General features: G+C 48.5%; 1 protein-coding gene across 2 annotated transcripts in view; it reads left to right on the plus strand.

Annotated features, from left to right (window-relative positions):
• Nucleotides 1-239: 239 nt before the first annotated feature.
• The window catches only part of TESMIN (testis expressed metallothionein like protein), a gene marked incomplete at both ends in the record, with an annotated part of 35,193 nt that continues 23,301 nt past the window's right edge, over nucleotides 240-12,131 (plus strand). Inside the window, 5 exons of one of the 2 annotated variants that reach the window (XM_081063723.1) lie at nucleotides 240-737; nucleotides 2,633-2,788; nucleotides 5,299-5,419; nucleotides 7,225-7,301; nucleotides 11,532-11,623. In XM_081063723.1, the coding sequence (XP_080919849.1) occupies nucleotides 240-737; nucleotides 2,633-2,788; nucleotides 5,299-5,419; nucleotides 7,225-7,301; nucleotides 11,532-11,623 (944 nt within the window). Of the gene's footprint in view, nucleotides 738-2,632; nucleotides 2,789-5,298; nucleotides 5,420-7,224; nucleotides 7,302-11,531; nucleotides 11,628-12,131 lie in introns of those variants that run through there. The other variant, XM_081063724.1, reaches the window with a different exon arrangement.

A 12,131-nucleotide genomic window follows, 5' to 3' on the forward strand; every position in this document is an offset into this window, starting at 1 on the left:
GCCGGGGCGGCGGGCCCCTCTGTCCGGCCCGTGGGAGGGGGCGGCGGGACCCTGTGTCCGGCCCGTGGCCGGGGCGGCGGGACCCTCCGTCCGGCCCCTCGGAAACAGCGGAGGCCGTCCGCTGAGCCCGCGGGCGCGGGTGGGCGCGGTGTCCGCTTCATCTGGCTGAGTCTTTGCAGGTGCGCGGCTCCGCGATCCGGCCTGGAGGTGACGCCCCGCGCGAAGTCCGGTCAGTGGTCATGGAAGAAGCCACGCTGCTTGACGGAATGTCCAGTCCGGAGGTTGAGATCGTGCATGACCTGTTCGGCGCGGAGAGTCAGTTTGTTTCCGAAAACCTGCCCCTGAAAGCCCCGGTGGCTGTGAAGGCCGAGGAAGACGAGTTCCACGTGTTACAGGACGCGTACCTGAGCCCCGCAGACCCCAAAGAGCCCCTCCTGCATGCGTTCAACCCCCCGCTGAACGTGAACTGCAGTAACAAGGACAAAGTCGAGCTCCTGGTGGATGACAACGAGGAGGAGGACGTGCTTGGGGAGTATCCCAGTCTCCCTGAGCTCGCCCCCCTGGAGGACACCGTTCTTCCCGCCGCCCCGCCGCCGCCGCCAGCTTACAACGTCCACTTCCTGTCCTCCCTGCTGACCCCTCACAGGAGTCCTGCCGTCGTGCCCCTGGGCGCCTGGGCACGGGAAGGAGCCGCCCACCCCGGTGTCCGGGTGATTCCAGTAAGATCCGTGTGGGAAACAGGCACAGTACTCCGCCCCCCTCCCCCACTGGGGACGCGAGACTGCTCTCTGCAGCAGGATGGCCCTCTCCAGGCGTTCCTCCGGTACCAGTAACACCCCTGGTTGGATCTCACATACTCCAAACAGGGTGCCTCCCTTTGTAATTCGAGATGCTGTTCTACCTGGAGGTGAATTATGTCCTGGGTCCCTGGTTCAAACCGGGCCTCAGCCCTGCAGACCACATACCACAGCAAGTGTGTTAACCTCGCACTGCTGCGCTCACGGCTTTAGGAGAGGACCTCTGTTTATGTTGGAGTAACTAGTGTCTGTGAAAACAAATGCAGTGTGATTGAGTTCTCATGTTTCGCATTTAATTTCCCCCCGCCCCCTTTTGACTTATGAGGCTTGTAACCCACAGCTAACGCTGGTGTTTGGTGAGCCTTGAAATCAACATATTAGAGCTCCCCTCTGCTATCCGGTGATGGTTCTTCAAGCATTTGTAATAGAAGTCAGTACATTCTTGCTCATTCTCAGCTAAGTACTCTCTCCGTTGCTATGAAAAATCACTGGTCATTTTCTGCTTTGTTCTTGCTGAAACAAAACAAATCCATTTCTAATGGAAGCAAAGGATCCCAAGGAAATGTATGCTGGCTCCCCAAAGGATCTAGTTCAGAAAACTCAATGACTCAGCCATAAAATTCTAATAACTCATAAATGATGCCTTTGTGGAACCTTGGCTGGGACCTGACTTGGTGTGTATGAGCCACAGCGGCGGGACCTTGGATTTCTGCTTCCTGGTTAGCGCAATGCCTGCTCTTTAGTGTGAAGGAGAGTCTGGGCCTCCGCCATCCTCGGGGTTTGATGGAGAGGGACCTCAGAGTGCGGCTTCCCCCCAACCCTCCCCAGTGCAGAGGGCTTTCTCAGAACCTGTTCGAGTGGCTTCAAAGGTCAGCTGTCCATTTGCTGCCAGGTCCAATGTGTCAGGTCCTAGCCTGGCTCCTTTAAAATCACCATCTTTTTCGAAGGACCCACCCGTGCTCTGTAACAGGCAGCTAGGCAGGTGGAGGTTAAGGAGGGCAAGGGACGATGCAGAGTGCGGAATGACTGGTTTTTCAATCCTCCTTCCAGTCTTACCAAATTTAAAAAGCACCCCAATTTTCAGGCCCTCAGTTGTGATGGTAATTTTTTTAACTGAGACTTTTTTTTCCCTTTAATCCCATTGATTTTTAGTAATGTCACTGGTATTGCTCCCAGTTTTTTGGTCATTTTGCTGGTGTGCCATTAAGTTGACAGTTGGTGTAGAGGACTCTTGAAAACAAAGCTGGTCAGCTCTTCCTTACCCTCACTGCTTTGTAGTGATTATTGTCCTATTCAGTCAGGAAACCACTACTATTTAATTATAAATATTACTACCAACACCTTCTAAGTCACATTCTAAGTGTTAGTAAAACATCAGTTGGGATTCCAGGCTTCTTGAGGAAGAAGCAAACAATGGACCAGAACATTGCATACACCCTGAGCGTGCTCTAAGAACGGTGACACTGTCAGCGTGTCAGGAGGTGTTAGGAAGGCCACGAGGCTGCCAGGTCCATAGGAGCAGGGCTGTCGAATAGCCCGAGACCACCTGCCCAGGAACCTGCTCAGTTACTTACCCCACAGCACGAGCTCCACATCGAGAGCATGTCTGCACACCTCATCGGCAGGTGGTTTGGGTCCTTGAGGTCCTCAGTCCCTAGTGAGGCTAGTCAGGTGACTTGTTGCCCCGTGGGGAGAGTAATCGTGAGGAAGAGAGGCTCTGAGGTCAGGGTGCTCTTTCCTTTAGAAGTGTAGCTTCTACAGGGAATTTCTATATTATGCACCTGCCAAACTCAGTGTCCACAATGTGACTTCTCAAATAACAATTGCTTTTTAAGGTTGAACTAAAGGAAGGAGGTGGCCCGATCACAAGTAACAATCCGGAGGAAGCAAATCAGCAGAGCCGTCTTGCCCAGGAACCATCGTGCAAGTTTCCATCATCCCAGGAAGCAGAGGAGGCCTCCGGCTGCTCTCATAAGGACTCTAATCCGATGGTAATTACGGCAAAGGAAATGGGACTGACTGACATTGCATTACTACTGTTTGACCCTCATCATTACTAAGTCGGCAACAATGGGCATTTCAGTCATTGTTTTTCATTCAGTTTAAATGGTGAATCACATTGTGGTTGTCTCATGTATCAAGAAGGGCCTAATCAGAGCCTTTCTCATAGTCCTTTCACCTCCAAGATTCTCATTTCTACTGATCGGGGCAAACCAAGCAAAGATGAGGACCTCTGTACTTTTAGGATGGTGGCCACATGTCACATCAGTTCACGCAGACTCAGGTCTGCCCAGCCTGTGGCTGGAGGCCAGAGGCTGCCCCAAATTCCTAGTGATACCAAGTAACACTGGGATAGGAGAGGTGATCATGGACATTTGTGGCTTATGGGATATTGTGGCACGTTTGTAATTCCTTTAATCCTCTTATCAACTCTGTAGGGTGGGCATTATCTTAATCTCCATTTTTTTTAAAGATTAATTATTTTATTTTATTGGGGAATATTGGGGAACAGTTTGTTTCTCCAGGGCCCATCAGCTCCAAGTCGTTGTGCTCCAATCTAGTTGTGGAGGGTACAGCTTAGTCCCAAGTCCAGTCACCATTTTCAATCTTTAGTTGCAGGGGGCGTAGCCCACCATCCCATGCGGGAATTGAACCAGCAACCTTGTTGTTGAGAGCTCGCACTCTAACCAGCTGAGCCATCCGGCCGCCCCTTTACCTCTGTTTTAATGATAAGAGGGCAGAGATGTTACTAGTGTGCTTATAAGTGATGCGTCCCAGACTTCAGGTCTTAGCAGTAAGGAGTGGAAAGCAGGGGAGCCTGGGACTCTGGCTGCAAGAATCTTTTTAGCCAAGAGCTGAGATTGCTTTTTCCGAAGCAGCTTTTATTCTGAGCAAGGAGGCCTTTGCTGTAAGGCATACACTTGACTGGGAAATACTTGCAAATGAGCCCATGGGGAACTCTGGCTTCGCTGTGGTGTATGCCAGGACTTGCCTCTGCCTACGGTTCTGCTCAGGCCCACGGATTCTGAGAGCAGAGTTTTTCCAGGACATGGGGACCAGGCGAACAGGATGAGACCTCTTTCTGTTACAGCAGACTGCAGAGTGATGTCAGCTTCTCCCAGGAAGGGCAGGGTGGAGCCAGGGTCTGGAGAGGCCACTCTGAGCCCTTCTCCCAGTTGCATGTGTGTATGTGTATATGGGGGGAGGGTACAACTTCATCCTCCAAATACAAATACAACTCCATCAAACATGAATGCTGGCTTCTTATCAATATCACGATGAGCTGAATGTCGGATGCAGTGCTCAGCAGCCCCTCGTTAACACAGGCTCTATGTGTGTTATTTTGGTAACATCGTGTTTGGACTGAATCCAGGTTGTTCCAAGATCTGTGCCTGAGAAGCCGCAGCCCAAAGAACACACCAGCGGCTGCGAGAGACAAGTCTGTTGAGACATTGCCTGGGGAGAGTCTCTGGTGGCGGCTGCCAGAGGGGTAGTGACCCACCCGCAGGTGGAGAAGAAGCAGGGTTACATGGACACAGCAAACAAAGCGTCCCTGGGATAAGTCATCCCGGCACTTGCACGCCGGCTTCCGTGCACGCAGGTCCCAAGCAGCTGGAGACCTTGACCAGTTCATCCGCCTCTATACATGGGTCCTTTATGCTTATTTGGGTTTTCCTGTCGAGGAATCCCCAAGGCAACCTAAAGGCAGAAACCACAGCTTCTGTGGCTATTTGTGGTTTTACCATCGCAACTGGAAGCTGTGTGTGGCTAGAAACCATGGCTTCTCTTGCATTTATGTCATGCCTCAGGCCTGCACCCAGTGAGGGCTCCACGGGTGCTGCTCCTGAGTGATGGACTCGCCTGGCTCGCTGGGGGTTTATTTATGGTCTGAGAGTGCCAGTCAGGCCCTGGAACATTGACATAGCTTCTTAGAATTTTCCAGTTCTTGGACTAACCTTTCTAAATTGTATTGTAGGCAATAAAATTAATGGGCATAAAAATAAATCCCACATATTAGAGAAGGTCCAAGATGGCTGATTCGTGAAAACATTAAAAAAAAAAATCCCCCGTGTTAAATAATAACGTGTGCGTGTGGCAGGAAAGGACAAGCGTCATAAAGTGAAAGATTATTCTAAGTATGTGACCAGTTACCGAGATCCACTCAGGGGATGGAGTCTTTCTTAGAGCTAACCGGATCTGAGCAGGGCAGGGTCGGCGGATGGACACGGTCTCCACGCACGTAGGCCGTGGAGTGAGGGACGGTGAGGGACACTCGCGTGCGGAGGGAAAGGCGGAGCGGGCGGGCGCTTTGTCCACACGCTGACCATCGCACGCACACGTCCCTGCAGGGAGAGAGCGCTCGGAACAGGTCTGCAGTGTCCCGTTTTCCATTAACACTGAAATTCCGGATTGAAGCTGTGTTCCCAGGCTCAAGTTTATTTTGGTTCATATTACTGGATATCTTTTTAAAATGCAAGCTGATTATTATTTTCCATTTTAGGTGATATGTCAGTTGAACGGGGGCACACAAATGCTGTGTATAGACAATTCTGGCACAAGAGAACTGAAAACACTCCATTTGGTTTCTCAGTATCAAGACCAAAATGATTATCCACAGTCAGGTACAAAGTAAATTAAATAATTATTTCATATATATAAATTGGGAAGCAAACGTGTTTGGCTTTGTACATGGAGTTAAAGTGAAATAGGCAGGCAATTTGCAAACTCCATAGCCCATTTTAGTGAACTAAGAATAGAAAAAAATATCTTTACAGACTAATTTAGGTGCACTGTGTTGCCTGTCCCATATCCATGGACAGCTGCCCTCTACTTCTGCTAGCTGCAGAGAGCTTTGTGATTCTAACAGGTGACAATTCATACCAACAAGTGGGTGTGCTGGGAGCTGCCTGGGCTGAAACACCAACCTTTCCCAGATTGGGTGGGCAGTTGACTGGTCAGGTGTGGTATAAACTAAATTTTAATGTAAACATTTTTGTGTAATCAATGAGAACTGTCACACTGCTTTAATGACCATGAGGTCTGAAATAACTATATTAAATGCTGATTTAAGCTGTCACAATAGCAATAAATGACATCTAAGTGCTTGATTATACTGAAATGCCTTATGAATGATTAAAATGATTAAAAAATATTAAATGGCATTTTAAGGATTGTATTTAAGAAGTTAGACACCAATTCCTGGAAACTGGGCATCTCTATGTGGACATATATGTCGCTGTGCTACTTTAACTCCTGGGTTAACTAGAATGTTTCATTATCGGGTGATTCACTGACCTTGCCAATAGTTTAAATCAACAGTCAACCCAGATGTCATTTCAGTGGACCTTTGAAGTCCAGGGCAAAAAGGAAGACTGTAACTCCTGTTGTATCCTAGCAGTTTCCTTACCCAGGGACAGATAAAATGCCTCCAAGGCATTTCCTTTTCCTAAAACGCAGACGCCGACGCCAGTTGGGCCTTTGGCTACACAGCGGCCGTGACTTTCTGGCTCCGTTCCCTGTAGGTCAGAGCGGCATCTGACTGTCGACACAGGCGGGGGAGGGTTTTCCCTGATCCTGGTGCACGGCAAATTCTAATGCCTTAGGATCTACAAAGAGGTTTATATAATGCTCTCCAAATCTATTACCGTGTCATGTCATCATAACTCCTCTGCCCAGATATTTGGTATGTTGTGAACATATTAAATATCACCATAAAATAAATGCAGGCTGTTACCTCAAAGGGTGGGTAAGCCTGGAGCAGGAAGTGTGCCCAGCTGGGTGACTCAGGAGACTGAGACACATCTCTCCTTCCACTTGGAGTCATGAACACGGAGGTTCACAGGCCCTTCGTGTCTCAGGAATGTTTTTCACTGCACCCTTAGGCCAAAGAAATACCTGTCCATTCTAGTGGTTAAGCAGTTTGGGCCAAATAGCCTAATTAGTATTTACAGCCTAACAACTTAGTATCCAGTTGAAAAAAAGAATACACTTAAATTGGAGGTAATTCACATGATGTCCAACAGATGTCACTGTGCTTTCTTTGAAAACGCAAACTGGCCAGCTGGGCACTCCAGGTTATAAGTTTAAACTGGGTGGTCATAGCTGGGTACTCCAGGGCACCTTGGCACACAGTTCGGGAACCTGGGTACTGGCTGCATTTTTTAGCAAATAGACTATCGCTGGAAGCTCAGGTTAAGTAGCATTATGACAAAGGAAAAGCATGTAATAAGTAAAAAAATTAAAAAATAAAAAAAATACATTGACCCAAAAGGTTTTATAGAATAAAAATAGAAATAGGAGATCAGGATAAGTTTAAATGACTTTGCACATGATAATTCCATGACACATTTTCATTTTTGTACTTCCATGTGCAAGTGGAAGAGGGACAATATATAGTATCAATTAATTTTAATTGTCTTTCTTACAGATGCCCCCAAACCAATGACTGCTTTAGTAGGAAGGTTTCTGCCAGTACCAGCAAAATTAAATCTCATTAAACAACAAGTAAGTCATCGTTTTAGTAAAAAAATATAATTGTGGGTGGCTGGTTAGCTCAGTTGGTTAGAGCGTGGTGCTGATAGCACCAAGATTGTCGGTTCGATCCCTGCGTGGGCCACTGTGAGCTGCGCCCTCCTTAAAAAATTATACGTATGTATATATGTATATACATATGTATATACATGTATAAGTGTATACATACATACATATATATGCATATATACACACACACATATGTATATTTATGGGCATTATTGTCTCTTGAGATTTCGATTGTCAAACTTAGAATTACTCAGGAAATGTAATTTAGCCTCCATTTAAAAATCAACAGTGAAACATTTAGCAGGATTTCCACCCCTTCCCCACCATGTCGGGCTCTGTGGGAGGAATGGGGTGAGTCTCAGACGTGGTCCTTGGCCAGACTGCTCCTGTGTCTGTGAAAGCGTCTCGTGCTTTCCTGCAGCCCCAGACCGTCATTCTGCCCCATCTGCTGAACACGCCCCTGTGGTCCTGCCATCAGCACTTAGGCCCACTTGAGCTAGACTATCCCTTACCTTCCTCACTGCGATGGAAATGCTTCTCTAAAGTTTAAAATGCTTTTATGATTCCACTACAGTACGCATATCTTCAGTATAATTATAAGACAAATGTGCTCTTTTCCTTAAGTCTTGATATCAAACATCACCTCCCAGCAGAGCCCGTGACGCCCCATGTACACAGCCAGTCACTGCCACAGGGCCTGTCTCGTTGTCTGCCCAGCGCAACCCCGGTTTTGTGTTTGGGGGTTTGCTTGTTTGTGTACATCCATCCCGGGAATGCCAGCCCCACAGGAGCGGGGATCTGGTGAGTCTCGCCTGTCTCTGTTGCCTGAGAACTGCAGCAAAGCCTGGCGCACACAGGGCATCGCTCCCCCTTCAACAGGGCACTCGTTACATTAGCAAGCGAGCGTGAAGTGAACCCCAAAACAAAATACAACTCCACCCTTGTGCCCCTTACATTTTCGCGTGAAAGACACAGAATAAGCAAATCTAATAAGTCAATGACATTGTGTGCTAGGAGAGGAGAGGATGGGCTCTGGGGCGGGGGTTTGGTGGGGAGAGAGGCAGGTTATAAGTTGAAACTGGGGAGTCACAGTTGGCTCCATTGGGAAGGTGACACAGGTGAAGAATTAAAAGAGAAGAGGGACTGAGCCATGTGACTATCATGGGGAAGAAGATTCCAGGCGGCGGGACAGCCCAGCACGGGGTCACACCTGTTGTGGAGACAATGAGGAGGCCAGTGGGCTGGGACGGTATGAGTGGGAGGAAGGAAGCAGGGGAGTCAGACGTGGTGGGAGGACCATGGCTTTCCATCTGCTCAAAAGGGGACTGGCACGGGGGAGGGGGCACGGCGAAAGGGGGTAAACCTGCTGTCTAATAATCTTGGAGAGACATGGGGGTGGCTCAGGCCAGTGGTGACAAACTGCTAGTGAGATGCTTTGAAGGCTGAGCCAGCAGGGTTTGCTGATGGGCTGGATATGGGCTATGTGAGAAAGAGGAGTCAAGGATGGCCCCGAGAAGTTCAGCCTGAACACGTGGAAGGATGGAGTGTCCATCAAGAGATGAGATACTACAAGTTATTGGGGGGAGACCAAGAGTTCCAGTATATTAAATATTAAACTGGAGGTGTCTCAGGGAGCCAAGTGATGACGTCATGTAGCGCGCATTGTTGAGAGTGAGGAAGTTCTGGGCTGGAGGGATGAGTTTGTCAGCACACAGATGGTATTTAAAGCACGAGACTTGAGGAGATCTCGGAGGCAGTGTGCGTAAATAGGTTGAAATATCAGTTGAGTACATAGTTCTCAAATGATGCGTTGGCCAGGAGGCGACAGTGTACTTATTGGTGCAGGAGACGGATGAGTCTAAGCCGTGACCCTGGGCCACCTGACGAGGAGTCTGTGTTCCTGGTCCCTGCCTGCCTCCTCCCTCCACCCACCCTGCTTGCTTCGCTGTGTCAGCCCCACTCAGAAGGGCACCTGCAGGCCTCATCCTCCCACCTCTAAGGTCTTGCTCTAGAAATGCCCCTTCAGATCACAGCCTCCTCCCCATTTGGCCTTGGCTGCGTTTATCTTGTCTCCTCTGACTTCCTCTCCAGTGTATGGACCTTGGGACCATTACATCAGTAGGGCACATGCTGCATCCCTAGGACCCCACTTCCTTGCCAGACCCTCAGTTCTGTACGAGGTCGGACAAATAGGTTTGTGAACTCATCCTTAAAAAATTGCTCCATCCCTCACTGCTGAATATCACTACGGTCACCTTCAAAGTACTCCCCTTGGGAAGCTATGCACCAACGCCAGTTCCTAGTCCACCCTTAAAAACAATTTTGGAACTCTTTTTCTGGAATGGCCCTCAGAGCTGTCATCATATTACCCTTGATGTCCTGAGTGTCATCAAAATGCCTTCCTTTCGATATTTCCTTTATCTTCAGGTGAAGAAAGAAGTCATTGGGGGCCAGGTCAGGTGAGTAGGGAGGGTGTCCCAATACAGTTATTTGTTTACTGGCTGAAAACTCCCTCACAGACAGTGCCCTGTGAGCTGGTGCATTGTCGTGATGCAAGAGCCATGAAATGTTGGCGAAAAGTTCAGGTCATCTAACTTTATCACGCAGCCTTTTCAGCACTTCCAAATAGTAACCTTGGTTAACTGTCCAGTTGGTACAAATTCATAATGAAGAATCCCTCTGATATCAAAAAAGGTTAGCAACGTCGTTGCAACAAGTTCCCAAACTTATTTGTCAGGCCTGGTATGTTCTTCAGAGCCTCGCTACTCAGTGTGGCTCATGGAGTGGGAACACGAGCGTCGCCTGGGAGCTACTTAGACATGAGGCTCTGGAGCCAACCCCGGACTCGCTGGGCAGAACCTGCATCTTAGTGAGATGTCCAGGTGACGTGACCAGAGCCTGCCTTAGGCTTCACGTCCATCACCCTCCGGTGGCCACACACTGCTGAAGAAAAGCCTGGATTCTAGCACAAAGCTGCTCTGGCATTACTGCTACGTAGTACCTAGAAGACAGCTGGCTCTCTTTCTCTGCTTGACTTTGGGGCTAAATAAGCAAAAGAGAAAATTGTTCCTGCTTTATGCAAAAAATTGCCTTGGCTCTGAGAACTGTGAAATCCTTTCTCCAAAATAATCGAAGCTCTTTGGACTGCCATGTGGATGCATGGTCCAACAAGTCAGTGTCTGGTGACTGTAAAAGAAACATTAGTTACAGTAAGTTGTGGACACTTCCCTCCTGTAAACTGAGTGAGAGGAGAGAAGCCACAGCTCTTGGCCAGACCGGAGAGAGGGGGTCCTGGGGGTGAGGCCTCCGTGCAACTCAAGGGGTCTGTGTGGAAGGAGTTGGTCCAGGGTGCTTTCTCGGTGCCCTCGAGTCCCAACAGGCAGCGATTACACACAATTTTAAAAGAAGCAGAAGAGAGAAGATGAAGAGGATGAATAAGGTGGTATTTTTCCCAGGCCATACTTCTTAAATAAACCTTATTGTTAAATTTCAAATTTTCAGGGGAGAACAGGACAAGGATAGGATGTGTAATGTGATATATACAAATAATTGCAAAATTAAATTTATCCAGTACTTTTTAAGTTCTTCAAGCTTCTGATGAGAAGAAAATTAGGGCAGTGGTGATTTTGCAACCTTTTCCCCTGACTGTCGTCTGTGAGCCATGCTACCGAGTAATATAAAAAAAAATAAATGAGAATCACCAAAGCAAAGGACATAGGTAACCCAGAGATTATGACATTGCTTTTGAATTTGTTAAAACTGACTACAAAACACATTTTGTTGAATAGATTAAAAAGCGGTTGCTAATGAGACTTCAGATGTCAAGATCACTTATGTTATACACAAGGATATAATAATAAAGGACGTTTTTAGCTTATAGAAATTTGTAATTGAATTTAGTTCACAATTTGTAGTTCATAAAGATGAAAAAGGTATCTGTGACAGTGTCCCTGGGCAGCCGACTGATAGCTGTGGGGATGGTTTGCCGGCTGGTGGGCAGCCTGGCCCAGCAGCCATTTCCCTTTGTCCCACCCCCGGTGACCAGGCCCCGCCCACCCTGCACAGCTAAGGTCCACATATTGTTGTAAAGCTCTAGAAGGAGAGGGCTTGTTTTTGTCTGTACCTAGGGGCTGGCTGGCTGGAGTGTGTAAAACATGGACTAATGCAGTGTTTGCTTTCCTTGGCTTTGTACAGCTGGACAATGGAGCCTTACCACCCATAGTCAATGGCTCTCCTTTCCCTTCGGGACCGGCTCTTCCAGGACCACCCAAAATAACATTGGCTGGGTAAGGATCAGAGCGATCGGTGTCACTTACTTTATTTAGTAAGAGTTTAAGAGGCTCTTGGGTACATTTGTGATTTTCTTCTAAGTTATAAAATTAGCTTTCCCTGCAACCTCATGACTCCGAAAAGACCCTGCGTTGAGCAGTGGCACCAGCAGTGCCACCAGCAGTGTCCCTGTGCTTGTCTGGCTGGTTGTTGCCGGCGGGGCTCCCGCTCTGTCTGGGGTCCAGTGTCCGGGTCTCGGCGGCTCGCTGCTGTTCGCAGCTCTGCCTTGGTTTCACATTGGTTGACACGAGCTGTCCTGTCTCCTTTTTGCTGTCATCAGTGTGTGTAACGGTGTGGCGGTCACCGCATGTCGGTGGTCGTCTGAGTGCGCCTGTCCTGTGAGGTCCACATATGCGCTTGGACAGGTGCCAGCTGGGGCACGGTCTCCAGGCGCACGTGGGCTGCACCTCCTTATCTGGGACCTGGTCTTGCCCTTCATGGTGGTGCCTGTGATTGTAACTAATG

This window comes from Rhinolophus hipposideros, assembly GCF_964194185.1.
Source record: "Rhinolophus hipposideros genome assembly, chromosome: 10".
Taxonomy (NCBI): Eukaryota; Metazoa; Chordata; class Mammalia; order Chiroptera; family Rhinolophidae; genus Rhinolophus; species Rhinolophus hipposideros.